The sequence below is a fragment of the Hypomesus nipponensis genome, chromosome 9 (genome assembly GCF_054491055.1).
Source record: "Hypomesus nipponensis isolate SF chromosome 9, ASM5449105v1, whole genome shotgun sequence".
In the NCBI taxonomy this organism is placed as follows: Eukaryota; Metazoa; Chordata; class Actinopteri; order Osmeriformes; family Osmeridae; genus Hypomesus; species Hypomesus nipponensis.
In genome coordinates this window covers 9,042,646-9,070,584 of record NC_140369.1, presented here as the reverse complement: position 1 = coordinate 9,070,584, position 27,939 = coordinate 9,042,646, and the positions used below count along the sequence as shown (strand labels likewise).

At 43.3% G+C, this 27,939-nt stretch overlaps 3 protein-coding genes and 3 non-coding genes across 7 annotated transcripts; 5 read left to right on the top strand and 1 right to left on the bottom strand.

The window, feature by feature from the left end:
• Positions 1-1,617: 1,617 nt before the first annotated feature.
• Positions 1,618-6,049, top strand: LOC146272695 (lumican). 2 transcript variants are annotated; one of them, XM_084705319.1, is made up of 5 exons: positions 1,618-1,884; positions 2,605-2,964; positions 3,236-3,560; positions 3,720-4,077; positions 4,110-4,292. In XM_084705319.1, the coding sequence occupies exons 2-5, from the start codon at positions 2,659-2,661 to the stop codon at positions 4,207-4,209; spliced, it is 1,089 nt and encodes a 362-aa protein (XP_084561445.1). In that variant the 5' UTR covers positions 1,618-1,884; positions 2,605-2,658; the 3' UTR covers positions 4,210-4,292. The 2 variants fall into 2 exon arrangements, with proteins under 2 accessions (XP_084561445.1, XP_084561444.1); XM_084705318.1 differs by lacking the exon at positions 4,110-4,292 and adding an exon at positions 5,501-6,049 and having other exon boundaries at positions 1,621-1,884; positions 3,720-4,037.
• trnaw-cca (transfer RNA tryptophan (anticodon CCA)) lies at positions 4,766-4,837 on the bottom strand. The gene has a single exon. It is a non-coding gene; the product is annotated as a tRNA-Trp (tRNA).
• A 1,472-nt stretch (positions 6,050-7,521) lies between the features above and the next one.
• Positions 7,522-7,593, top strand: trnaw-cca (transfer RNA tryptophan (anticodon CCA)). The gene has a single exon. It is a non-coding gene; the product is annotated as a tRNA-Trp (tRNA).
• A 4,502-nt stretch (positions 7,594-12,095) lies between these two features.
• Positions 12,096-12,167, top strand: trnaw-cca (transfer RNA tryptophan (anticodon CCA)). Its single transcript has one exon. It is a non-coding gene; the product is annotated as a tRNA-Trp (tRNA).
• Positions 12,168-13,676: 1,509 nt separating this feature from the next.
• prelp (proline/arginine-rich end leucine-rich repeat protein) lies at positions 13,677-19,866 on the top strand. The gene is made up of 7 exons (XM_084706371.1): positions 13,677-13,810; positions 16,919-17,360; positions 17,560-17,745; positions 17,840-17,997; positions 18,110-18,306; positions 18,817-18,895; positions 18,984-19,866. Exons 2-7 carry the CDS (start codon positions 16,926-16,928, stop codon positions 19,072-19,074), a joined length of 1,146 nt encoding a protein of 381 aa, XP_084562497.1. The 5' UTR covers positions 13,677-13,810; positions 16,919-16,925; the 3' UTR covers positions 19,075-19,866.
• A 3,015-nt stretch (positions 19,867-22,881) lies between these two features.
• Positions 22,882-24,446, top strand: il19l (interleukin 19 like). Its single transcript, XM_084705794.1, has 5 exons — positions 22,882-23,040; positions 23,130-23,192; positions 23,548-23,700; positions 23,851-23,913; positions 24,168-24,446. The coding sequence occupies exons 1-5, from the start codon at positions 22,882-22,884 to the stop codon at positions 24,297-24,299; spliced, it is 570 nt and encodes a 189-aa protein (XP_084561920.1). The 3' UTR covers positions 24,300-24,446.
• The last annotated feature ends 3,493 nt before the right edge of the window (positions 24,447-27,939 follow it).

Genomic DNA, 27,939 nt, shown 5'->3' with positions numbered 1-27,939 from the left:
GCTGATGATGGCAGGAGGGAGGAGGGGGGAATGGAGCAATGGAGGGAGCTGAGTGTGTCTGAAATATCATGTACAGTAACACACACAGAGACATGCCTCCACACACACACCCACACACACACGTACACACACACACTCACTTTCACACAAATATCCTAACATTAGACATGCTCAATCCGTCTGGCTCACACCCCCTCCTGCTAAGTCCATCTAATGATCACCGTTTGAGGTTTGCTTTATATATCCCACCATCTTCAGTCTTGACCCCTGTTCTAGCTCTGCCTGAAACAGTTAGGTTGAAATAACCTTAGCTCTGGCAGAAATAACCGTGTTGGTTTGAGATCCTACAGAGTGGAAACCACATGAACCTCAGAGCAGTCTAGCAGGCTTAAGGGTTTGGGTGAATGTTCTTTTCTTACTGAATGAAATCCTTTGGAATGGAATGCATGATCATACACAGGCTGAAAGGCTTGGGTTTGAAGCCATACCATAGGTATATGCTTCGAGACACTCCCATGGCTCCTAAGTAAACCATCCTCTGTGTCACCACACCCTCTCCCTATCGATTCCCTCTCCCTACCCAGTTCTTGATGAACCCCCTGATATCCAGCAGTAACCTTGGGGAGTCAACTCAGCTAAGACGCACATGGGAACCATCATAAAAGACCCACACACATAGAAGTGAAGCAAGACACACGTTCTCATCCAGGAGTCTCTTTGGGTTAGAAAGCTATTCTCATAACAGCAAGCACACATACAGTAATGTACCCCCCACCACACACACACACACACACACACGCACACACACACATATAGCACACACACACTCACACAAGTGCAGCAAGACACATTCTTATGCAGTGGTCTCTTTGGCTCCCCAGGTGCCCTATTTGGCTACACTGTGTGCTGTTAAAGCCAGAAAGCATACATAGCTCAAACACGCACACACATATGCTGAAACAAGAACACACACACACACACACACACACATTGCCATCATAGTCCAGGAGATTGGAAGCTTTTGCCCAAATCACAGAATTTATTCATCATGTTTTTCAGAACTGCTCAGTGGGAGGCAAGTTTCCTTGAAACAACATGGACATCAGCTCTTGGCCACAACTCTGAGAGATGCAGTGCAACACCCTACACTGAGATGCCCTGAGATTCCTGAGTTATGAAGGGATGTTAGAGAGACAAAGGGTATATTATTTATTTTCACTGAAAGTTTCACGCCACCCTAATTCAAACCCCATTTCACTCCTCCTTTGATACTCATCTTTATGTCTCTTTCTCGCTTTCTCTCTTTCTTTCTCTCTTGCTGTCTTCTCTTGTCTTCTCTCTCCTTTTCAACTGTCTTTCTCTGTCTTCTTTTATATATCTCCCTCTCCCTCTCCCTCTCCCTCTCCCTCTCCCTCTCCCTCTCCCTCTCCCTCTCCCTCTCCCTCTCCCTCTCCCTCTCCCTCTCCCTCTCCCTCTCCCTCTCCCTCTCCCTCTCCCTCTCCCTCTCCCTCTCCCTCTTCCCCTTACTTTATCCCTTTTTTTTCCACAGGGTTGGCACACATGTTTCCACCAAATGTTGATGGTGTAACAGTTACCATAGGAGAGAGAGAGAGAGAGAGAGAGAGAGAGAGAGAGAGAGAGAGAGAGAGAGAGAGAGAGAGAGAGAGAATGAAAGAGAAAAAGGAGGTTGTAGAGGAGGTCTAGGCCCAGGTTGTGGGTACTTAGTGGAATGGAGGAATGTATCAGGCAGTGAGTAAACACTGCAGGTAGAACACACACAAACACACACTCTCTACAATGCAGCACCACCACGACTGAACCTCACGGAACCACTCAGGAACGACCTTAAGCAAGTTTACATCTGCAGCACCAGACCCACAACAGGTATGTGTCTTAAATCTATTCTCTGTTATTTTGTGTTCAATGTTCTTCAACGTTTTTGAGGGGATGGTGCTGTGCACTTTGTATGAAAGAAATGGAAAACTGGTGGTCTATACAAATCCAATACTGCATGCTGAGGATAATGATACTCCAAAGACAAAGTGATGCGTGATACAATACAGAGTGCGAAGATACTACGATTTTAAATGTCCCTAAGTCTCCCAACATGTTAAATGATGATTGTGTCAATCAAATATGAATAACAGCTGTGGTGAGCATGTAGTCTCTGTCCCTGTGAGACCACTTAATTAAACTGTGTGTGTGTGTGTGTACATGTGTGCAGGCATGTGCATGTGTTAGTGTTTCCGTGTGTCTGAGTGTGTGTTTCTACTGTACTGTAACAGGCTGCAGATGTGGAAAAACACAGACACGCATTCCTCCCTCTCATACACAGATGTTTGTCTGCAAACAGGAACCAAGTGCATGATCCTGGCTGCCAGCTCAATCCGAGCTGCTGTAATACATACATTATTACTATTAAAACTTACAGCATGCGTAACCTGACTATTAGCACATTCCTAAGCTAGTCCACTATTTCCTGGCTTGTAGACTTGGCTTTACTAGAGGTAATCACCAGAAAACACTTTGATGGTTACTGCACTCCAGATTCATGCGGTGACCAAGATGAACTCTCATCTTACCTAACTGCACACTACTCTTCAGGTCAGATTCCTACATCCAGTCAGCAGCGGTGTTGGCTCCACAGCAACCTGTTCCATGGCTCTCCACGCGTCCACAGTGGTCCTGGTCCTGGTCCTGATCATGCCTGCCCAGGCCTCTACTGATGTGGACACGGACTACGGAGGGGTCCCCCTGTGGATAAACCGTTTCCTAGGGGAGCCCAGTGTCCTGACCCTGCGTGGCCGGATGGACCCGTCATGGTACCGGGCCAACAACCCCCAGGCCTGTCCCGAGCCATGTGACTGCCCCATCCAGTGGCCCACAGCCCTCTACTGTGACCACAGAGCACTGGGAGCCATACCAGACAACCTGCCGGCGAGGACTGAATACCTCTTCCTACAGGTGAACACTACCACGTTGTCATAGTTACTCAAAAAACATACAGCATTTGACTCCTGTGATGGGAATTATTGTAAGTGTTACCTCAGCGTTGTATTTCAGTAACTGTCAGAGCGATCAAGGCAGTGGTATACAGCAAGCGTTAGTGTTTAGGCTTATAAGCCAGACCTTGGGGTACAATGGTAGGGGGTATGACCCGAGAGCAGAAGATCGCGTTGGTCTCATGACTTTAAGGAAAGACAGCAGTTCCATTTTTTGTGTTCTGTTCCCTCAGGACAACAACATCTCATCCCTGTCATCCTCTCCTTTTACCAATGGCACCAGCCTGCGTTGGCTTATACTCGACCGTAACCAGCTGCAGAGCAACAGAGTGGACCACACTGCTCTCCAGAACCTGACCAGGCTGCACTTTCTTTTTGCCAACCATAACCATCTGACCACGGTACCAGAAAACCTGCCAGCTGGACTCCGGCAGCTCAGATTGGCCTACAACCACATTACCAGCATCACCCCAGGAACCTTCCAGAATCTAGAGCACCTCACTCTACTGTTGCTGCAGGGGAACAGACTCAGCACCATCACGGAGGATGACTTCAAAGGTAGCTAGTACTACACCTACACACACACACACACACACACACACACACTGCAAGAGTGGAAAAGCATGAGACATGCAGTGAAACTGACAGAGGGACAAAGCAATGACAAGTCTGATGACGTTTCTGAGGTCGTCTTCTCCCGCTCTCTCTCTCCCTCAGGTCTGGTGCATCTGAACCTGTTGGATTTGAGCGGGAACCTGTTCCCCACCGTCCCCCGCCACCTCCCCCCCTCCTTGCAGCAGCTCTACCTGTCAAACAACTCCCTGTCCGGGCTGGAGGAGGACTGTCTGGCGGGCTTCAGCGGGCTCAGATACCTGCGTCTGAGTCACTGCGGTCTGCAGAGCCCCAGCGTCCACCCCCAGGCCTTCAACCTGTCCTCCCTGGTGGAGCTAGACCTCTCCTACAATAAGCTGAGCCTCACTCCCACTGTCCCCACAACCCTGCAGTACCTCTACCTGGAGGCCAACCAAATATACCGTAGGAGACAACACACACACACAGGCACACACACACAGAGGTACACACACACACACACACACACACACAGAGGCACACACACAAGCTCGCCACACCAAATAAACACACTGGCAATGTGCATGTTTGGAGAGCTGCATACAGTAAGAGTGGCATAGGAAATCCAACACCTTAACCCTGCTGTGAGGAAGGAAAGGGGACATGTGGAAAATATGACTGGATCTGTAAGGCAAAGTAACAAGCTGTCCAACACACCCCTCGTGCTCAGGGGAGGGCAGGGGGGCGAGGCTAGAGGAGGGGGAGGGGCTAGAGGAGGGAACAGAGCTGGGGAGGCATGGGTGACATGGAGAGAGAGGAGCGCTGAGGAGAGAGGAGTGGAGGGGTCTGGAAACATCTGGGAGGGATTCACAAGGGGTGTCAGGCGAGCCAAAAGCACGCTCTGTTCTTTTCTTTATAATATCCTCTTCTTCTCCCTTCGTCTGTTTCTCTCAGACAGAGATTAGATTTCGATAGAGGGAAGCAGTGGAACTGCAGCCACAGTAGATCTACAGCTTTAGGCAGACATGGGAGTAAATGAACCACAGCCTATGAGAGGGAGGATGACATGGACATGATGATCTTCATAAATCTGTCTTTACTTGGTTCAGTTATCTTTTAGGAGCATTATAAACCGATAAACACAGACAACAATCTAATACCAATGACATGACAGCAATAATTTCTAAAATCACTGACCCCGACGTGATTTGAACACGCAACCTTCTGATCTGGAGTCAGACGCGCTACCATTGCGCCACGAGGTCCTGCACAATCTTAACAAAAAAACTACTCTCTACTCGTATTTGCCCCATATCTTTACCATGGGAATTCAACCAGATTCCCATATCAGTGGAGAACTTCAAAGCTAACTCTGTCTGTGTGTGTTTGTGTGCGTGTGTGTGTCCATGCATGCATGCTCAGATGTGTGTGTGTGTGCATGCATGTATGCTCGGATGTGTGTGCGACTGTCTGACTAAACTGTGTTTATAGATAGCATTATTCGCAGTCCAAGAGTCAGACATTCTGGTCTGACTAGCACAGCGAATGTTCTGGCCAGAGGAAAGAATGTATTCCTGTTTTCCAGCCTGGGATCCAACAGACAGGTCTGTGTGCCATTCTGGGACTGAACAGAGAGAAATACTACCTCAGTAACATTCACCTCACTGTCTAGCTCCCTGACAGCTACTGTGATTGCTGCCAAACCCAGTAGAAAACACCAGGTGATGGCAGAGACAAGCTGTGGCTGTACTTCATCCTAGCTAAAGCACCAGCAATCTATCTAATGGGGTCAGCTTTTGTTTGATCACTAATTTCAGAGGAACAATCCAGCTAAACGGATGGTGAAGACATAGAGTTAATTTCACCATTAGTATGCCTGCTCTCATGTTCCCAGAGTGGAGTAACTTTGGATTGTATGTTCCTTCCAGAGTTCAGCGTGAGCAGTTTCTGCCAGGACGTGGGTCCTCTGTCCTACTCTAGAATGAAGATCCTACGACTTGATGGCAACAAGATGACCTACCACCAACTGCCTGCTGACTGGGTCTACTGTCTACGGGTGCTTCATCACATATACATATGAGGCTGCCTCCTGAGCCCTCCTGACCCCTCCTGACCCCTCCTGACCCCTCACAGTAGGATCACAGAGTTCAGTATGACAAGCTATAAATCCCATCCTCTCATCTCCCGTCATATAATCCTACTTTAGTACCGAGACAATCCAGAAGGCAGTCCACAGTGTACACTGAGTGCTGTACAGGCCAGCTTCTACGGAGTACCAAGAGCAACAGGTGCTCACAACCCAGCCACACAAACACAAGTTGCAAACATACATATGAATGTGCAGATTGTATTTGAGCATAAGCACTCCATTTTTATCTTTGTGAAGCCTACCTATGATTTGTTCTTTTGAGGCATGTTTTTGTATTTTACAGTTTTGAATAACAGACAATAGACCCAATAAACATCCAAAATCACTACTGAATGTCCACTGTCTTTTCTCCTCAGAAAGTAAACCATGCAGTGGTAGAAATAAAACTACAGATAAGATCTACAGGAAGGCAATAAAGGTCACATTTCAAATGTATTGGTTCATTTCTCTGTGCCCATATTGTACCCTGTGTGTCTGGGTGGCAGACAGGTAGCATGGGAGTGTCTCGCTGTGTCCAGCTGGGAAACGTGTCTCCACCAAGGAGACACAGTAACATTCCTCTATTATGACAGCATCCCATAATAACCACAAGTAGCCAGCTGTTAACACCATAGCGACAGACTGTTGTTGTGCCTGAATCACATTAGCAGACCCCTAAAGTACCTAAAGAGACATTACATCCAGCCGACATCCCCAAACAAAACATATATAACTGTAACCCTGGCTGCACACAGGGTTGAAAGAAGCCTACATTTACTGTGCTGCACAGTCTGCTCTGGCAGCTTTGCGACAGTGTACTATGTGTGTGTTACTTTTTCATTTTTACTATTAAAAATCTCACTACCATATTTTCCAAGTTGCACTGTGTCTCGTACCGACCATCCATAGTCTTTAATGTGGTCTATAAACTGAGTGGAAAAGTGGAGAGATGGAAAGAGTGAAAGGAAGAGCGTGATGGAGGAGTGTGCTGTGACAACCTTTTCTTGAGTTACTCATCTTCCATTAAGCCAAATAATTAATTAATCTTACCCATACACAACACAACACACACACACACACACGCACACACACACACACACACACACACACACACACACACACACTGGAGACAGGAAAGAGACAGACGTTATGATATGGGTCGGAAATACTGACGTCAGTAATCGCAGCCAGCATTGACAACGTGGATTGAGTCATAGAGAGGATAAAAAAGGCTGTTACATAGTTTCATCATCACTATTAGCACTTCATTATACTTAAACCACTGTGGATTTCTGTAGTAGGACTGATCCTCATGGGGGGTTGTTGCTGCAAGAACTCTGAAGGTTTGGACATGAATCTAAATTCAGTCTCATTCCTGAAAGTAGCTCAACTGTGAGTGTTGAATTTACAGTTCCTTTCCTTCCCTGTGTGGAATAATATTGTATGACCGGGACATAGCAGAATACAGAGGCAGTACTGTGCTGTGCTGCTCAGCGCAGGTTAGGAGAGCATGATATACAGCCCTGAGTGGTAGAGTCATCACTGAGACTTGCCTCGGTCATTCTTCCCCAGCCCCCAGCCCCCAGAAGAGACCCGGTCTTGAAAACAACTCAAACACAGCTCTCCCTATAGGGTTGTAACACACATACCAGGGGCCCAGCTCTCTAGGCTGCATTCCACCCTAGAAAATGAGTGGATCCTGCAATTCATATCTGATCATACACACATATACACCCACTCACACCTCCACAGTGCTGTGGCCACTGGAAAAACGGTGGCTGTATTTTCTATTAATACACTTTGAAAGGGGTGTTGCAGCATGACCTTGTGGCGCAACGGTAGCGCGTCTGACTCCAGATCAGAAGGTTGCGTGTTCAAATCACGTCGGGGTCAAGGTTTTTAAGATATATTCACTGTACCCAAGGTAGTTTCATTCAGAACCCTCTCACCCTGTTGACTAGATGCAGAACAGGCTGAACTAGTCAGATTCCAGTGCGGTAGCTTTGAGTGTTACCTCCTCAGACCTCCTTGCTTGGGCTGTTAGGCAGACTGCTGTGTAGGGGAGGCTGAGAGGAGACCAACAGGCCTGTTTACGAGCCAGGACCCTCCATCCTGTTCATTATACTCACAGACGCTGACTCTCACATTTTATTTATTAACCCCACAAACTCCTCCCACTTTACAGAACTGTTAAAAAAACACAAACTTATCTCCTTCAACCAAGACATGGAATCTTCATGTAACAACAACATGATGCTTCAGTTATACATGTAGTACATTTAACTCAATATTATTCTCTCTCTGTTGACCTCCTTTTGTTTTACCAACCCAATGGTTCCTGACAGTCTCAAAAGATAAGAGCAGGTTTATCTATGACAGTTTAGGACATAACATCAGAATCAGCTTTATTTGCCAAGTAAGTTTAACAAACAAGGAATTTACTAACACATATTTCCATACAGCAACAATCCTATCCATAATTTCCTGCATGTGTGTTTACATTCATTGGTTTTCTTTGATTATCTAACAGTGAACATAAAACAGCACGGCAGTTGATGTTGCTCATTTTGCATAATTGGCAGCAGTTATCCTTCTCAATGTTAACATTTTCACCCCTTCTGTAATACAGGGGGTTCAAATGACGGTGGTGGAGATGGTCAAAGCAGGTTGGGGGGGGGGGGGGGGGGGGGTTCCATGAACTGCTCATCAGGCAGGCCTCTGGAACACAGCCTCATATGGGAAACACATGGGGATTACATAAGGTAACACACAGGCACATATACATCCACTGAAGGGAGGTGGTCATGATGAGCAGGCATCCAGATAGGATCCATCTGTTGTGGAAAAATCAATATCATTCAATGTACTACTATGATGAAACAACGGATATTATAATGTAATATATGTTTGTGGTAATATAAGGTAGGACTTGATTGACCAATTAGAATGAACACATGACAATATTAAATCCTTTCATTTCTCATACACGGTTCTGACTGCCCATATCTGTCAAAAAGAACACTTTAGTATCCCTATGACAGATTAGTGTAGTGGAACCTGTGTTAGTGTCAAATTCCATGACATTTTGTGAACAAACACTGGGTCACTACAACCTTGGTATATGTTGTCATGAATTTCAACTTGCCTCAATTTAAACCACAATAAAACAGAGATTTACAAACACTCTAACTTTGCAGTTTCTGTCTTTGTTGCTCTAGTAAAAGTGCCTGTGTCATATCCAGTCATTCACAGCCCAGTCAGAAACCAACACCAGGATCCAGAACAATGACCCCCCCAAGTCTCAAGTCTTTTATTTGTCAGGTACACAGAACAACACAAGGTCAGACTGGGCACTGAAATTCTTAAGACAAGCAACGCAAGCATCTGGCATAACATAACATATAAGTACACAGAACATAATTTACATCTATGCGGAGCTTAAATAAGTGAAAGTTCCGAAATATACAATGAGCAGGTGTATTAAAATAAACAGTCTGAGACCACAGCCTCTTCCCCTCTGACTGGAGTTAAGTCAGTCTGGGTTTGAGTCTGGGTCTGTCTGATTTGAAGTATGATAGATGGGCTTTGGCAAACTAAGGACATATGACAATAATGTGATATGGATGTCTGCCCATAAGCAGCATAACCAACCTCAGCTGCTTCCTGTCTCATATGCAGCAGAAATGTGCCCTGCAGGTATGCACATATCCATGAGGCTCGATCTGCTGGGCTGGTTTAGTTACTCCCGCCCGTGACCTGTCATAACGTGACCTGTTATAACGTGACCTGTCATAGCGTGACCTGTCATAGCGTGACCTGTCATAGCGTGACCTGTCATAGCGTGACCTGTCATAGCGTGACCTGTCATAGCGTGACCTGTCATAGCGTGACCTGTCATAACGTGACCTGTGGACCTCTACCCTTCTAACAGCAGTGGAGTTTCCTCAAGCCGTGCTCCGAACAAAGTTCCTTCACACAAGCGAGTCTCCCTAGATACTGCTTCCCCTGCTGTCATGTCCCCGGCCTACGCCAGACCGGGTTTTAGTCCATTTCTTCCAGGTCCTGTCATCCATTCCACTTCTTCACTCCCTCCCGGTACTCACCTCACCTGCGGCTCATTCCCTCATCAACACCACAGCTCTTAAACCCCGGATTGTCACCCACTACTTGCCAGTTTGTTGTATCACCGACCCCCACGTCTGTATTCCTGGCTTTCCATGTTTTTTTGGACCAGTCTATGCCTGTTTTTTTGTGCTGACCCCCTTTGTTCTTGTTCCACCACCAGATCACCGCTTCCAGCCCTCCGTTCTTGTTCCACCACCAGTTTACCGCTCCACCATCCACCAGTACCCCTAACCGTTCTCCCTCAAATAAAAGTTCTGCGCACATCTTGAATTTTGTGTTGTGCGTTTGGGTCCTCAGGACAGCCCTGACACCCTGCATCCTTCAGGGCTGTTCTTTTGATTCAGGTTATTCAATCAAAATGAGTTAAAGTAGGCCTATATGTATAATTGGGTTTAATTAAAGATCCGTTGTTGGTTGGACTCCAAGTTTATTAAACCCCATAAAAAACCTAATGAATCCAATTTCCGGTCCTCATCTGTTTGGCAGTAAATATGTTACACATTTATTTCCAAGGCTCACTAACATGCACATTTGTGTTGTGATTAAAAGATGGAATGTTTACTTCACATTACCGCATAATGAACACTACATGCTACTTTGCCAGCGACTTAAGGGTGAGTTCAGGTAATGTGGGACATCAGGTAAAGTGGGACAGTTAGGCATTTTGATGATTTAATATGTGCAAAACCGACATCCAATCACTAGAGCTGATCTTGACTTGTAAATACAACACTTCTAGTCACTATGCAGTGGTTTTTATTTTTCTGACATCAGAGTAGGCGATCTGGCTTTACAAGAGGCCTCTTGTAGGCCTATATACAGAAGAAACGCATCGAAAGTTTAGCAGCATATGACATTATATTTCTCAAAGATAAGGCTGGCAAAGGAATTTTAATTAAGTTACAATGAGTACTATTGCAGCATATTGAAGGGGTTTAACCACTGATTGAAACACACACTAAAATGTGTAAAATAATGCTTTGTTAGAAAAAAAAAAAAAAAAAAACGTCTTTGTGCCTGTCCCACATTACCTGATCATGTCAGGTAATGTGGGACAGCATTTTTCAGGTAAAGTGGGACATCTAGTAATGCTGTGTTTATGCTATAGAAGTAATTTAATTTGACAGTTCTAGTTATCAAATGTTTAATACAAATGCATCATACTGCACTTTAGTTCCCAACTAAATAACAACTTACAATGTAATCGAACCAGCGCTTTCAGACTTGTAAGCGTAACCGCTAACTCTAGTCCAACGAAATGCTACAGTAACGCAGCGGGACTAGCTAGCTAGCACATAGACTGCAGATCACTAAGGTTTACATCAGTTACACTTTATGCCTATTGTATAAGTCAAACCCCACAACTAAATGAATCTTGCCACACCCTTGCACCTAGCATTGTTGTATATAAACGAATTATTATTATATTAGCAGACTATAGGCTGACAGACGATGACTGTGCCACTTCACCAGACAAGCTGTCCCACATTACCTGAAAATGCTGCCTGAGTGAGAGAGGGGGTCATGTTATGTTTGAAAGTGTGTAGCTTCTAAAATATTGTGTAGTATTCCCATTTCAGGCCAACATGAAAATGTTCCTAAACGCTAAAACGATTTACAGAAACACCACTGGGGCGAGTTAACAGTTATTTTGTAAGTCTACTGGAGCCTCTACCAAAAAATGTCCCACAATACCTGAAATCACCCTATGTGTACCCTCGTCCCTTCAACCGTTGACTTGACTGTACATAGAAGACGCATGAGGGAGTACGTGCGGCACGTTTATTATCCGACCATCTCTCAGCATTTCCTCCACGTTGAGTTCTGGCTGAGTTTCACAAGCCTTTGTGGTTTTAACAGTGTAATCATTCCAATCGACCATTAAATTACAGGACGGGCCGCTCTAGGACCGTCAGATCATTATACACAAACTATCTCAGCCTGTGCTCGCCAAAAGAGCAGCTGTTGTCTGCAGCAGGAAAGCCTCGTCCCCAGTGCTGCCTCTGAATTTGTTAGCTGTTGTACAAACAAATCTCCTTCTCACCTTCTCAACAAATATATTGCAGCCTTGTCATTTGTTTAGTCACTGTAACAACAGTTTCCATATAGCCTACTTCGGCAGCATTGCGCTATTACTTGTAGTATCACTATACATTTTGTTGCCTGTTAGCGAGCAATAAAATAGTTTAAACACGGCCACCACAAACTTTGAAATGCTTCTACGAAATGGTACAAGGATTGAAAAATACTTTGAAGAAAGTCGTATAAATGACTTCGTGGCGCAACGGTAGCGCGTCTGACTCCAGATCAGAAGGTTGCGTGTTCAAATCACGTCGAGGTCAAAGTATTTTAGGAACTGTGTTTACATGCAGATTGTGCGATATCTTAACTGGTAAAAGGGTGCTGTTACCTGTGAATTGACAGGAATGTATAGCAGATTACTTCAACTGTATTGTACGTGCCCAAATTGCTACATCAGCACAACTGTCAGAAATGTTTTACTGTGTAAGCATCATTAGCACTGGAAGTAGCTTTAGTGACCTTGTTACCACTCCCTATTTTACCACACTGTTCACCAGGATGCACGCACGCACTCAAGCAAAGACACACAATCCTGGCAGACTTACACTGGTAATATCATCTGAACTTCAGATTTCTTGTAACAGTGTTTGTAGCTCGGTATTTGGTACAAGTATTTTAGAGAGGAGGTGGAGTGGTGGACAAGCAAGCATTGTAAAACCTTGAAAAGGTGCTTCCTGTGACATCACCCCTGCAGCAGTACCATATGAGACTCATAGAGAGCTAAAGTCATGGTGGTTGGATTGTGAGAGCAAAGAGTCATTAACCAGGATTCCCACAGTCTCATAAAAAAGTTGAGGCAGGTGGGGCTGGGGAGGCCCTAAAGAATGTGTAAGTGACGTGTTTAGGAGTGTCTCTGAAATATTGGAGGAAAATGTGATTTATGCCTTAGTTTCTCTTGGTCTGGTCCCTTCTCCCTCTCTCTGCCCCCTGACCAGATGGCTTTTCCCAGCAGAGTGGCCTCAAACTGGGGAATGAGCTCAGCTGTGCTTCCTGGAGAGAGAGGAGCGAGTGGAGTGAGAGGAGTTGGAGAGGGAAGGGGCAGAGCACAATGTGAAGACAGCAGAAGGCTAAGGAGAAATGATGTGGTAGCTGTACATTAGTAGAGGGGCAGTAGAAAAGGGGACCGAGTATGTAAAGAAAAGGGGGGAGAGAGACAGTGATGGAGGGAGCCACCAAGGGGAGAGGGCAACACATCTCCATCTGTGCTCTGCCTGTTCCCCTTGAGCTGCAGGAATGTGCTGCTAATGAGTCTGAAAAAACAGCCTGATACCCACATACATACATTCATTCACACACACACACCAACAAACACACACACAACCTAACACTATGGCTTACCACAGCTAAATTGAACCATGGATGACAATGAACACCTACAGCAAGGAGAGAAGAACATTCAGAGAGTCAAGCAGTAGGCTGGTTGTAATTAGACTCACATGAGAATCACTGTATGTAAATGATCAGAGAGTGAGTGGCAGGATGGATCCCCGGAGCATACAGTCAGAGTACAGTACACACTGCCCCCTCCCCCCACACCACACACAGGGATAATGAATGCACCTCTAGAGGAATGGGAACTGATTGAATCCAAAACTTCTGAGCGGAGTCAGTAGAGAAAGAAGGCACTGTGACCTCACAGGGAACACAGCCAGGGAACAGACCCAAGGCTGGCATGTCCACTAACGGAGAAAGGGGGAGGGAGTGAGAGAGAGAGAAGTAGATGGAGTCAGGGAGGGAAAGAAAGAGAGGGAAAGAGCCAGAGAGATAGAGAGAGAGAGAATGGGAAAGAGGCAGTGAGGAGGGGGATAAGGAGAGAGAGGGGTGGGAAAAGAGTGAGAGAGGCAGAAAGAAGAGAGACAGAGAACTTGTGACTTGATAAAAAAAGGGCAGGTACCAGAGGCAGGTAAGGCACATTATTTATTTTACGTATGCTGCACGCTTAATAACAGTATGTAAACACAGCAGAAACATAAATGTGTGTGTGTTAGAAATAAAGTGTGACAGAGAGAGCCGTGTAAAGCATGTGTGCGTGTGGAGGGAAGAACTTGGCAGATCCAAACAGTGCTTGTGTGTTTCTATAGAAACCCTGTGCCACGCGAGTGGTACTGCTCTCTCCTCCTCTGCTGACAGAGGCTGAGGTACACAGCTGCTCTGCTTCTTTTGACACCATAAACATTTGCTCAGGAATCAGAGCACGGTACTGTTTAAACTGTCTGTCTTTGGTCCTGAGACACATCTGTGTGAGAAAATGAACAGAAAGTGGAGCTTATCTTTTTCACAGTCTAATGAGATCATGAAAATAACAGTGTGCTGACATTGGCTGGGGCCGTAGAGGCTACAGTATTTCAGTCTGCCTTCAGAAGCTTTGTAGTTCTTATCAGATAATAATACTGTTTTCCATTTTTCTGTGAATGGGCAGCTAATGATTGCTTGTATTATGGTTTGTATACCAGCAGAATGTTGTGTCACAGAAAGTAAGGCTTTGCTTGATCTGAATTTTACATCAGCACTGACAAACATGGTGAAAGATTTAAAAACCAGAAATATTTCAAGCACTTCCATTCCTATCAAATGGGATGTGCTTGATTGTGATGGGTGGGACTTCTCTTTTCCACTTTTCTTTTAAGAGAAAAAAATGAATGCAGGCTGAAGAGAGAGCAGAAAGAGATCACACTGCTCATCTCTGAGTTATCTTTCTAAATAAAACTTACAGAAACTTCACCAATGCATGCCACTACTATAGACTACATAGATCATTTGGCGCAAATGAACAATCTGCTACTTTGAATGCAAGTGTATAAATATGATGTAGGTCCAACAAGGTTATAGTTCAACAGCCCAACTACAAAGAGAGTGTATTTGAAATCCCTAGCAACAAGCCCTGCTGCTGAGTTGTGTAAAGACTAAGACGTAGGCTGTTTGTTAAAGCACAGACTGCAGGCTCGACAGCTCCTCTGCAGAGCTGTCGCCTCTACAGAATGGGTGGCTTGACTCATCCTGCACAACACTTGTATTCTTATTCTGACTCCTTGACAAGGAACAGTCGACAAGTGATGTCAGCCATATCAGGATGCAGAACTAAGGTTCTGGATCACTGGACAAAAACAGGCTGTCAGACAGACTTGGGCTCTGGATGACTGGATAGAAACAGGTTTTCACCCAGACTAGGGATATAGAATTCTGGATGTGGTGGGATATAACAGTGTAATCCCTCCCTTAGGGGCAGTGCCAGGGAACACCATGAGGACTAAGGCGGGTTCAGAGCTGTTTTCCTGGCTGGACAGACCAGGCTCTGTACCTCATACTTGTCCCATGACTCACATGACTCATGCTGGATGTGATGTTTACCAAATTGGCCAGCAACATTTCTTAGTTCAACAAAGTGATATGAAACTGATGTTGGACCAACACACAATCAGCTTAACGTTCAGTTCCACTGCTGAAATAAGTAAACAATGCTGATAGATCAACATCAATCAATGGCAGTCTTTCTGGCCTTTCTTAGTTATTCAATCAATCATTCACAAACAAAACGTACTCAAACACACAGACGCATGCATGCACGCACGCACACACACACACACACGGATCAGAACCAAACATCTGCAGATCATTTTTTCCAAACCACCAGCTGTGTATGTGTCAGTGTGTGTTTGTGTGTTCATCTCTATCTGTCTTATATTGACATCCATTGTGAGCTCATCAAATTTGATAATAAATTGACACGCATCCTGTCACCATCTCCATTCAGCTTCAGTAGATGCAGAATGGATTTGACCAGTGGTAAGGTACCACTAAAAAATAACTGACCGCTATTTTTGGGTTTGCAGACTGGGTTTTGATTGAATTTCCATGCAATACTATATCACCACACACATGGCTTTAACATGATTGTTTCCTGTAGGTGAAACATACACAGAGATGGCAATAGTACACACACTTCAGTCAGGTAGAAGTACAGATACACATGTTTAAAAAGACTCTGGTAAAAGTTGACGTATTGACTACACTTTACCAATCGAGTTCAATTAAAAAAGTACAGGCTCTGACATACACTTGAGTAAAAAGTATCCATCACTACTACCTATTTTAGTGTCATGCTGGTTACAACAGCATAATAACAATGTAACAACAGTGCAATACAGTGTAGTAACAGTGTAATAACAACACAATAACAGTGTAACAACAGTGTAATCACGGTGAAATAACAACATAATAGTGTACTGTATTATAAAAACTGGTAACATTTGAAATATTGACTACACTTTTTCACTCAAGTTACATTGAACATTTAAAATTTTAAATACATACATGCATCGACTCCATGAATGCAACAGCAAATCATGTTTAGCCCAGACTGGATATAGGCAATATGCTTTCAAAGGAAATAAGTAACACACAAGAAAAAAACAAACAGAAAAATAAAAGGCTGTTTGTGTCTGTGGTGCACTGTGATGGGTATGTGTGTCCCTCATGGTCACTCTGGGACACACTGCTTTCCCCTGGTGTCCTCTGGGATGAGACAGATATGCTGTAAATCATCCACAGCTCTGGACCTCGGTGCTTCCCTCTCTATTAGTAACACAAAGGAGTCTGTATCCTCTACCACTCCTTGGATCTTTCTTCATCCCACACCCTCTTTGAGTCTCTTTCCTAGACAAACACAAACACACACACACACACACACACACAGTGTCTCATTTTAAAATCTGGAATATGAAGCAAATGTGTGTGCCAGGTATGCATGAAAAAATGCCTGTGTGTTTAGACCACAGATAACCAAGCTCAAGTTGAGCTTCAGCATTCTTCCAATTCCAGAGGCAGTCAACTGCTCACAAAATCTCCCCAGATTTTTGATCACAGAGAGAGTTACTGGAGTTACTGTACAGGGAGAACACATATACAAATACAATCACATACTACTATTTTCCTATATACGTCTGATTCATTTCTCTCTTTCCTTTCCATTTGCTGTTCTCTTTCCTTTCTCCCTCTCTCCCTCCTGTCCCAGACGGACCATGAAGGCAGGTGTGGGACTCGTCTCTGCACTGGCTCTCTTCCTCCTGATGGGGGCAGTGTTTACCCAGAGAACTCGGCCCAAGAAACCAATTAAACGGCCCCAAACCACCAAAAGACCCACTTTCCATTTGCCCACCCCCCCACCTGGCCAGCCTGAACCCCAGGAGCCCACTGACTTCCCCCCGCCCATCCTGGGCCCCCCCTCCAGCTTCCCTGATTGCCCCCGTGAGTGCTTTTGCCCTCCCTCCATGCCCAATGCCCTGTATTGTGAAAACCGAAACCTCCGCGAGGTCCCGCTCATCCCGTCAAGAACCCACTACCTATACCTGAGTAATAACTACATCTCCAAGGTGACAGCGGAACCATTCCGCAATGCCAGTGAGCTGCGTTGGGTCAACCTCGCCAACAACCGCATCCAACACTTCGATAAACAGGTAAGTGGCCCTCCTTCCTTTCACTATCTTGCACCTCAATCCTGATCTGAAGTCAGATGTTTCTTTACTCTGCCTCATTGTTTAAACTCAAATGAGGTAAGTTTGGCCCTCAGGACCATTGGCATGAATCCCCCCCCCCCTGCTCTCCCGCCCCCCCCCCCCCCGCCCAAACACACACACCTGTGTTCTTCTGTGTCAGGTGTTTGAGAAGCTGCCGAGGCTGCTGTACCTCTATGCAGATCGTAACCAGCTGAAGGAGGTACCAGATGACCTTCCAGTGGGACTGGAGCAGCTCTGCCTCAGCAGGAACCAGATCTCCAAGATCCCCTCAGGGGCCTTTGGCAAGATGGAGCACCTGACCCTGCTGGACCTCCACCACAACAAGGTAACACACCTCTCTCTGTCTCAACAACAGGACATCGTCACAGCCAGATGTCATAGGTACCATGGTTTTGGTGTTTGTGTCCCTCTTGTCCCAGCTGAGTGACAGTGACTTAGGGATGAACACCTTCAAGGACCTGAAGAACTTGATGCAGCTCAACCTGGCCCATAATATCTTGAGGAAGATGCCTTCCAGTGTTCCCACTGGCATATCACAGCTATTTCTGGACAAGAACAGTATAGACGACATCCCTAGGTAGACTCCCACACTCATGCACACACGTGCGCACACGTGCACACACACACACACTCACACACATACACATACACACTCACACACACAATAAAATACTGTCTTTCTCGCTCAGGGACTACTTCCAAGGCTTCACTAACCTGGCGTTTGTCAGGTTGAACTATAACCAGCTGAGTGACAAGGGTGTTCCCAAGGCTGTGTTTAATGTGTCGTCTCTCCTGGACCTGCAAATGTCCCACAACCAGTTGTCCTCTGTGCCCCTGTTCAACCCTCATCTGGAGCATCTGCACCTCGACCACAACAGCATCGAGAGTGAGTAACACCCTCACACCACAGTAACATCCTATCTGAGACAATTTATTTCTGCGAGACGATTTTGCTCTCTGCGGGGGTCATTAGGTCACGTGGTGAGCTTCGCACATCACACAACTTCAGGCCTCCCCTCCAGAGAGCGAGGAGACGGCAGCTTGCAACACGTTGATGAGTGACAATATTGTCATGTATTCCCTTTGAAGGATAGGAACCCACATGATGACCACACACAGTGCCTTAAGTATTCCATTGTAACTACCTGAGTACAGGGTCACTCCAGTATATATGACACTTTCTGTAACCTCTTGCCTCATTTGTTTGACCACCATGTGATAGACCTTGATGTTTTAATGATTACAGACCTGGCCTGCTTGTTATAAATCAACCCCTTTTCATTGTCGGTTCATCTTTTCCAGACACCAATTTAAAACATCACTACACTGTACATCTGTTCTGCCACAGGTATACAATGTGTTTGTAATTGTGTGTGGTTGTTTGTTCCCATGACAGGTATCAATGGAACCCAGCTCTGTCCCTTTAACCTGCAGTCCGACAGTTTTAGTGATGATGCCCTGATACCCCGACTAAGGTACAGTGCATCACCTCAGAGCATTCTGAATATTAAACCATCCCCCCATACGCGTGAGAAAGTGGATGACAGTGAGTCCTTCCCACAGGTACCTGCGTCTGGACGGAAACCACCTGAGCCCTCCTGTCCCTATTGATGTCATCATGTGCTTCAGACACCTCCATTCCATTGTCATCTAGAGACGCCTAGCCTGGCCTGACACACACACACATACACACACACACACACACACACACACACTCTGGGGTAATGCACACCTCGTACACTCAGTACACAGTTGCCATGCTATAGTTGGAGTGTTTACCTATTTGGTGACGTTGCATCACTCAAGATCATATCCAGAAGTATTATTATTATTATCTTAATAATATAATAGCAAATAGCCTGTGATAGCACATTTTTGTGTTTTGTTTTTTTTCCAAATAATTCCATCCTTTCAAAGCTCAGGTCAGCTCAGGTCAGATGATGCCCAGAAGGAGGAACCTGAATGTATCCAGCTTTGATCACTCAAATATAGGAATGAATTAGGTCAATGCTGACAGTTGACAGCATCAGGGCATACAGAATATGTATGAAGCTGAAAACCAACCAGTTACATAGTCTTCTTGACGCATGGATTTAGTTGTTTTCGGTAAGTTTTGTTAATAGTTAGTAATAAGGATACAGTAGTGGTAAAGATCAACAACTTCAGAATAAGTGATGCCTTGAAAATAAAGGTACATTGACTGACATGCTACAGATGTGCAGAGAAGGTTTGATTATGGTGTACCATAGGACTAGAATGTCCTGAATGTACTGAAGCACCACATGGGGGCAATTCTACCTACAGGTGAATATATAAGTGGAACATGACTACCGTGTAGTTGAAAATGTCCTTGAGGTACCTATGTTTTTAAGGTGATTTGTTCAGAATGATCATTGTATCCTTGTTTGTATAAAGCAGATGTTCAAATAAAAGCGATTAAAACCTGGTCTTGGCTCAATGCTTTTCTACACTTATCAGTGATCATTTGTAAGAAAATACTTCCTGTCCCATCCAAACCTAATATACCCTCAAGTGGTGGTGATGTGTTACTGTATAGAGAGGAACACTATTCTGAATGTCTGCCTGGAAAATTGCAGTGCAGCAGGCTTTGATAAACACCAAGGACCTCTAGTGGTTCAACATATGCACCGCATTAATCATTCACCATGCCTTCTGGCAAGCTTTCCAGTTGAAGTGGAACTAAACTCCCATCTCAACTTTAACCTGCCCGTTCTTTTCTTTTTTTAACTTAATGGTGAAACATTGTGGGTGTGGAATGTAACATGAATATAAATGTATCGGGTAAATGGAATGCTTATTCCTCTTCATGCTTTAAAAGGTCCTGTCAGAGCGACTGACAGGCGTTCATTGTACGTGTTCATTGTACGTGTTAGCGCTCCTCCATCATGCGCACATTTTACCGTGCACATAGCCGGACCTACTTATTTCTGTAATGCCATGGCAGACTTGCATTTTTTATCTGCACTGCTCCTTTTAATATATTGTATAATGCCCTGTACTGCATTTTACAATTTTAGCCTGTCTTTCTCCACATGTGTAATCTGGGCTTTTTCTATTATTATTTATTTTTCATTCAATCCCCTACCACATTTTTTATTTTTGTGTCTTGTATTTTTGTGTAACTATATGTCTTGCACATTTGGCTTTGTCTTGGCCAGGTGGCCGTTGCAAATGAGAATTATGTATTCAATCGGCTCACTTGGTTATATAAAGGTCAAATAAATACAATTTAAAACATGTTCTGAGTGACACTTTGACATTTGACCAATTTTGACCAATTTATAGCCAGCTAGTACATCTCAGAAAATGGTACTCACCCTCCAAGTGATACGTCAAACGACCCACCTGCCCAGACATTAAGTACATGGGTCCCCTGGCAGAGAAACGCCTAACCCCTGTATGTTTTCAAATAAACCGACCTCTTTCTCGCCACAACTTTTACAAAAATTCCTCAAAATCAAGGTCCAGGAGTGATACATTTAGTCTGGTGTGAGTATTAACCACAGTTAGCAATGATATGTAGTTAGTAAAGTTAATAATAAAACTTGTTATAGTTTAGCTATTATTTTCATTCTTTCATTTTTCAGTATAAATCTTGAGTTTTTTAAATTCTATAATAACCTCTAGCAAAATATACTGTATATTAAGGACATTGTGAAGGATTATATTCATTTACTGATAAAAAGTCATTTCCATTGATAGACTGACACAGTTTTGACATTGATTGACATTGTCACTGATTTCCTGGCGCTGTAGGCTGTTTCCGATTAAACCACACTGGTTACCTAGCCTACCAAACTGGCTCTCAGAAGGGACCCAACCTGCTCTGCAGGTGCCTGATTCAACTACCTGTTACTTACGTGTGAGGCTAGAGTGTAACATCACATCCTATTGCTGCTGGGAAATGTACACTGCATGTGACAAAAATAAATTCCCAACTTGCCTCTTTCAGCCTATCACAATGAGACAGCATGAAGCCAAAGGATATATGATGGAAAAGACCATCTTGAACAGAATTGTGAACAAAATTGTTTTATGGCCTGAGCCTAATTTGCCAATACCAATAGTTGTTTGAATGTGGATCCCCCCCGCCTCACATTTAAAATACAAGAAAAGGCATCAGTTAAATTACACTATGAATGTGTTTTCATACTAAATGCTTTCTCCAGCCCTTGAAACTTGAAATTACATTACAATATTCCTGCAGATGGAATCTTTATCACGAAGATCATGAAATTAAATAAATGGCCCGAAATCTTCTCAAACAGATGTACAGTGTAATAGTGTAATATACAATCTGGATATAATACACATTTTTAAAGGATACATGGAAAGCTAGCAGTGGGATGACAAGGATGAACATCAGGTCAACTAAATGTAATGTGCTGTATAATATGTTGTGTGTAACAACCCAAGGAAGGTTTCTATGGTACCAGATGATGGAGACCTCTAAAGAACATAAAAACATATACCAAAAAACTATACAAAAATTGTGTATAACTCATATTCAAAACTTTAAATCCCATTGGGAAATTATATTTGTCTTGAAACAATAAAGACAATTCATACTGTTGTATTGTGTCTCTCTTTATTGGAGAACACATGACCTGATGCATACAGGAATGCTATTTATGAAATCCCAGAATAACCATTGCTCCTTCCTCTTTCATGAAACCAAATGACATTGAAGTGATACTTTCCGGTTTGCCTCACCTATGTATTTCCTTCTGCTAAGGTATGTGTGTGTATCTGGGTAAATCCCCTCCATCCTTACACTATAAGAGACCTGAGAATCAGCATGGACAAACACACATGTCCAAGACAGAGAACATACTGCAAAAAACATACTCAAGGTAAGGCAGGACACCTGCACCTCTGGGTTCTATGGGGACCTGTTATTGGTGACATGAAAGTTGAAAGGTAAATGTTGTAAATATGCATTACTGGACATTTGCAAATATGATGATGAAAGTGTGAAATCGTTAGGAGTTGAAGTCTAGTGTCCAGGTGAGTTACATCTCAGAAGATAGAATTGGAAGATTGTTAATGGTCTGTTGTCAGACATGTTGGTTGACAACTGTGGTCCGTCACCACAGTCCAGTGACTGGTGTGGAGACTGGAGAAGGATGACTAAGTTATGGCAAGAGTGGTTTCTGAAGAAACTATTAATTTCCTAGGCCTTCTCACTGTTTCAATAACAAAGCAAGTTTGTAATAAACAGACTCAGTCATTCACCAATAAAACACAGGATGAAGCTTTCATCTCTATAGAGGTTGTTTTTGTTCAACTTATCCAGCAGAACACTAATTTAGTGAAATACAATGCTATACCATATTGGTTAAAGCAGTGTTTTCAAATAGCCTATTATAAACTCAAACAGCAACCTTAAGTGTATGATTTGATGTCAGTGATCCTGTCTCCCTGTCAGGTTGTCATGGCGATGAAGGTGTTGTCAGAGTCCTCCTGCTCGCGGCTCCTCCTCGTGCTGTTCTGTCTAACAGGATGTGCCATGGGCCTCAGGGTACACCTAGGCAGCTGCACTGTCAGTGCACACACACATGAACTACGCAAGCACTACTCTGAGATACGGGCAAGCGTGGTAAGATCACACACACATACACACACGCACACACAGACATAAACACACACACACAGAGTCGAAGACAAACAATTTTTGGTATGTTTCAGATTGCAGAAGACAGTAACATGGACATGAGATTACTGAGAGGAGCAGTGATGAAGAATATTCAGGTGCGTACCACTGATACCACAATTTGGCAATGACAATAAAGAAGTCCCCTTACTTGTTAGATTGCGTGTGTGTGCCTGTATAGCTCTTCTAATATTATTGAGCATTTTGGACTTTGACATGAGTTTCACCCTGAATTTCACATGATAAAGGGGACTTTTGTTCTATAGCCTCTCGTATCCATCGTCTCAAAGTCATATCAGTCCACCAGTGGTAGTATTCTGACCTGTAATACCATATACTGTCCAGGAGGGGGAGACATACTGTTTAGTATTCTGACCTGTAATGCCATCTACTGTCCAGGAGGGGGAGACATGCTGTTTAGTATTCTGACCTGTAATGCCATCTACTGTCCAGGAGGGGGAGACATGCTGTTTCCTGAGTCTACTGCTGCGCTTCTACGTGGAGAGAGTGTTCACCAGCCACGCCTCCTCTCATCCACAGGACCGCCGTACCATCAGTGCGCTCGCCAACGCCTTCATCACTATTAAGAGAGACCTCAAACTGTGTGTGAGTGAACACATACACACACACACTTGCGCTGACATAACACATCATAAAAATGTATTCTCTATGTGTTTTCTGTACCTGTGTATGTGTCAAACCAAGTCAAACCCAGATTTCTGTTCTCTCTACTGCACCTGTCTCGGTGCTGTGCAGCACTGCCACTGTGGAGAGAATACCAGAGGCAGGCTGGACTCCCTACATACTGACTTTGAGAAGGTAACTACACATGTCTGTGACAGGAGATATATAGAGATATATAGAATATATAGAGATATATAGAGATATATAGAATATATAGAGATATATAGAGATATATAGAATATATAGAGAGAACGATACAATTACAGTATCGAGATATAACACATCTCTGTTGCTTTCGCCCTTTCTTTCTTTCTACCTCCCTGTCTCAACCCTTGTTATCTACCTCCCTTTGTCTCTACCTCCCCTTCTCTTTCTCCCTGTTTCCACAGCTGGGAGTGCAGCAGGCAGCACTGAAGGCTGTGGGAGAGCTGGACTCTGTCCTGGAGTGGCTGGAGGGTCATGGCGCTCATACACACACACACCCTTTATCGCCACGACACAGAGAAATAGATCAGGCCTGAGAATGTACTTAGCTCAAAAATATGTGATCAATTATTAAAATGTTATTTATTTCATTTAATATTTATTGTTCTCTGAACATTTAAAGGTATGTACAATGTCTTCTGTTGAAAAACATAGGGGCATTTAAAGTGTGGCCTTGTCCTTACATCACTATACAATGGTATAGATTGCAATAAAACTATTTTTGTATTTGATTTGTATATGATTTGCATTTGATTATATTAACTGATGTTGTTATTTCATTTCCCCATACCCACATCTGGGATACCTGGAAACAGAAATACGTGCTACTGACATCTAGTGGTTGTAAAAAGAACAGAAAAGCAGTGCATAGTGCTGGCTGTTCAATACTGGAACTTTTTGGGGAACTGGAAAAACTCTCTACAATACTACTTATTATTACTAGATTTATTGTATTGTTATGTATCAATTGACCTCAAGGAACCAAAGCCTATTTTCATGATTCATTCAGTTAGATGATGTCTCGAAACTGAGTACTCTCGCACTACAAGTCAGAATTTGAGTGATTAACTGCAGGAAATTATGAGGTGTCATAATCAGCAGTGTTTATGTAACAGTTTTGTGTTTCCTTGTGGTTACAAACTCAAGTTGTTTTAGTTTTGTTATGGTCAGCATAAGGAGTGACCAAGAGGTAAAAGGTCAGTTCCAGTTGACTAATATATTCTGTTTTACTGACCCCAAATCACTCAGGACAGTCCCTATGTTGATTGCTACATACTTGTCCAATTGAAATAGTAAACTGGGCCAAGTTGTGCCATTCATAGGGGGATTATTGCGTGTCAAGACTACATAGTTACATAGTTAAACTACAGGAGATGTACAAACATTTTTTAAGGGTCCACAGGGGGGTGGGGTTTAGGGTAGGGGGCACGGCAACAGCATACTTACACTGAATCGACAAAAAGAATAATGATCTGATATCAGTGGTTTAGCACCAGTCAGAATCAGTGTGTGTGTGTGTGTGTGTGTGTGTGATTGTGTCAGTGACCTTGGGATAAGGGAACTATAGTGACACAGAGTTGTATATTACATAGTGATGTAACAACTTCCAGGAATATCTGAGTTTAGCATTCCAGCTACACAGGAGTGCCAGTGAGAAAGGAAACCATTACAATATGTTATAGAACACAGGATGTAACATTTCAGCAGGAACATACACACACATAACTAAATAACATCAAGAATGTTGTCCAAACCTCAAATAAAGCACACTGAATCACTGACAGCTATTATATATGACCTCTTAACTCTCAGATAAATACATACACACTTTCATTCACATCATGCTGTCATTCTTTACAATAAAGCTCTCAAACTTGCTGTCACACATAGATATGAGTATTAAACCTAGGGCCTGATGGGCGGTTACTGCAGACACTAAAATAGAAGGCCCAGATTATTTGTGTCTGATATACTGCTTATAAATCAAGATTAGTGCCATTGTAAACAAGTACAGGTATATTATAATTGTTTGGTCTTGATATATTTGTAATAATCATTCCTAGTTTTGGGTGGGGGTATAGTCTGATATGGGTGCAGAATGTGAACTGGTGGCAGGGTGTAGGGCAGGGGTGTTCATTCCTGGTCTTCAGGATTCTCAATCCTGCTCCAATACACCTGATTCAAATGAATGGGGCTGTGATAACAACCATTCTGCTGGAGCAGGTAAACATCTAAAACATACAGGACCGTGGCCCCTGAGGACGAGGATTGAACACCTGCCGGGTAAGGCAGAGGGTAGGGGGTAAAGTCTGAGCAGGGTGGCCAATGGACTACTGCTTGTTGAGCAGTAGTGGATGATGCGTTGTTGCCTAACCATCATTGTGCAATAACAGGACAATGACAGGACAATGACACCAGATCATGATTGTTCTGTAACAAGTGCTATTTTTTATTTTCGCAGAAAACAAATTACAAGAGTTTTGCCAATTCATCGTTATTCATGACAAAAAAGGGTAAAAGAGAAGTTTGAGAAGATGCTGTACTTTACGTTTGGTTACATTTACATGTAGAAACCCCTACTTCAGTTTGAGGGCTATGTTGGTGTCACTGTGAATGTCTTTCCCATAAAAGGCTGAACAAACCAAAAATTGTTAACCAGCAAACATCAACTCAGTGTGTCTGAGTTGTCTATGCACTTTTGTATGCAGTGGTATGTGGTTTACATATACATGTATCATATGGGATACCATATATATTACCTACAGCAACATATTAAATATGTATATAGTAAGTGCAGCATAAAATGAACTACACAGGTCTAACAGTGTTACAGTGGTAAGTGTCAACAAATGTTTGTTTTTGGAAGGTGGGCATAGTAGTAATGAGAGGCCACGTGACTTGACCAAGCCAATAAATCACATGGAGAGAAGAAGGAAGTAAACACAAATCCTATTGGGACCCCAGTAGACGTTAATTACAAGAGCCGTACAAAAAATACTGAAAAATTAAGGATAAAAAAAATTGACTCACAAGTATGGGTGACCTTAGAAGAGGTTTAAGAGAATTGTATTAACTTCTATGATACTTCCCAGAAATCTAAAAGGGGAAATCTTCAGGGGGAATATGGACCCTGGACCACAGAATTTGCTGTATCATGTTCTTATGTCACCTCTCTATCTTTCAATTTCTCTGCCTATGTTTCTGTCATTGCCACCCGCCGGGGATGGCACACAGCTGACAGCCAACCTGCCAACCCACACACATGCACGTGTACATACACTCAGAGGAAGTTCCTAGCGCCCAAAATATAAGATGAAAGAGAAAAGAAGGCAGCAACAGACACCCTCTACATCTTTCCTTTCTTTCTCTTAGAAAACCCAACAAATCACCACCTGACAAAGAGCATCATAGTTAACTTGTCATCATTAATGGATGGCGTAAGAGAAAAAAACGTATTTCCATACTGAGCAAACAAACTACTATTTCCACACGGGGGTAGAATACCACATGCATGGTGTTGGTAAACATATGAGGTCCTAATCAGAATCAGAATTTGTTTTTATTGCCATGTAAGTTTACACAAACACAGAATTTACTGTGGCAGGAATTCCTGGTGCATACAATAAACATATACGGATCTTATATATTAAAAAAAGGAAACCTCATTGGATAATGGATTTATGATTTGAGATAAAATAATAAATTACTTTAGACTTTTTACAATAATAATAAATAATAATTACAATTATAATAATAATTGATTTGATATGTAATGCACTTTACGTTTGAAACAAATCTCAAAGTGCCAATGTCAATATTATAATACCATACTGGCACTGTGTACCAATTGTGGGCAAGATTAATTCAAGGCAAAACATCACTAAGTGATGATATTATTAAATTAATGGTATTATTAAAAGCAGTTATATCATAATAAACAAAACTATATTAATCATGAATGATATTTTTGCAAACACATCAAGAAAATGCTAGTGGAGGAGTACGTTTCCTATGTGACCAAGACAATGACGTATCAGTACCCCAAAATATTTACAGGAACTCCCTCCCTCAGGAAGTGAATAAAGGTAAAGGAATTTTTGCACTTTACATTGTACTGTGTATATATACAGGTCTGTATCTGGTCTAGAGTGTATACTTGCTTTTCATCAACCTCTC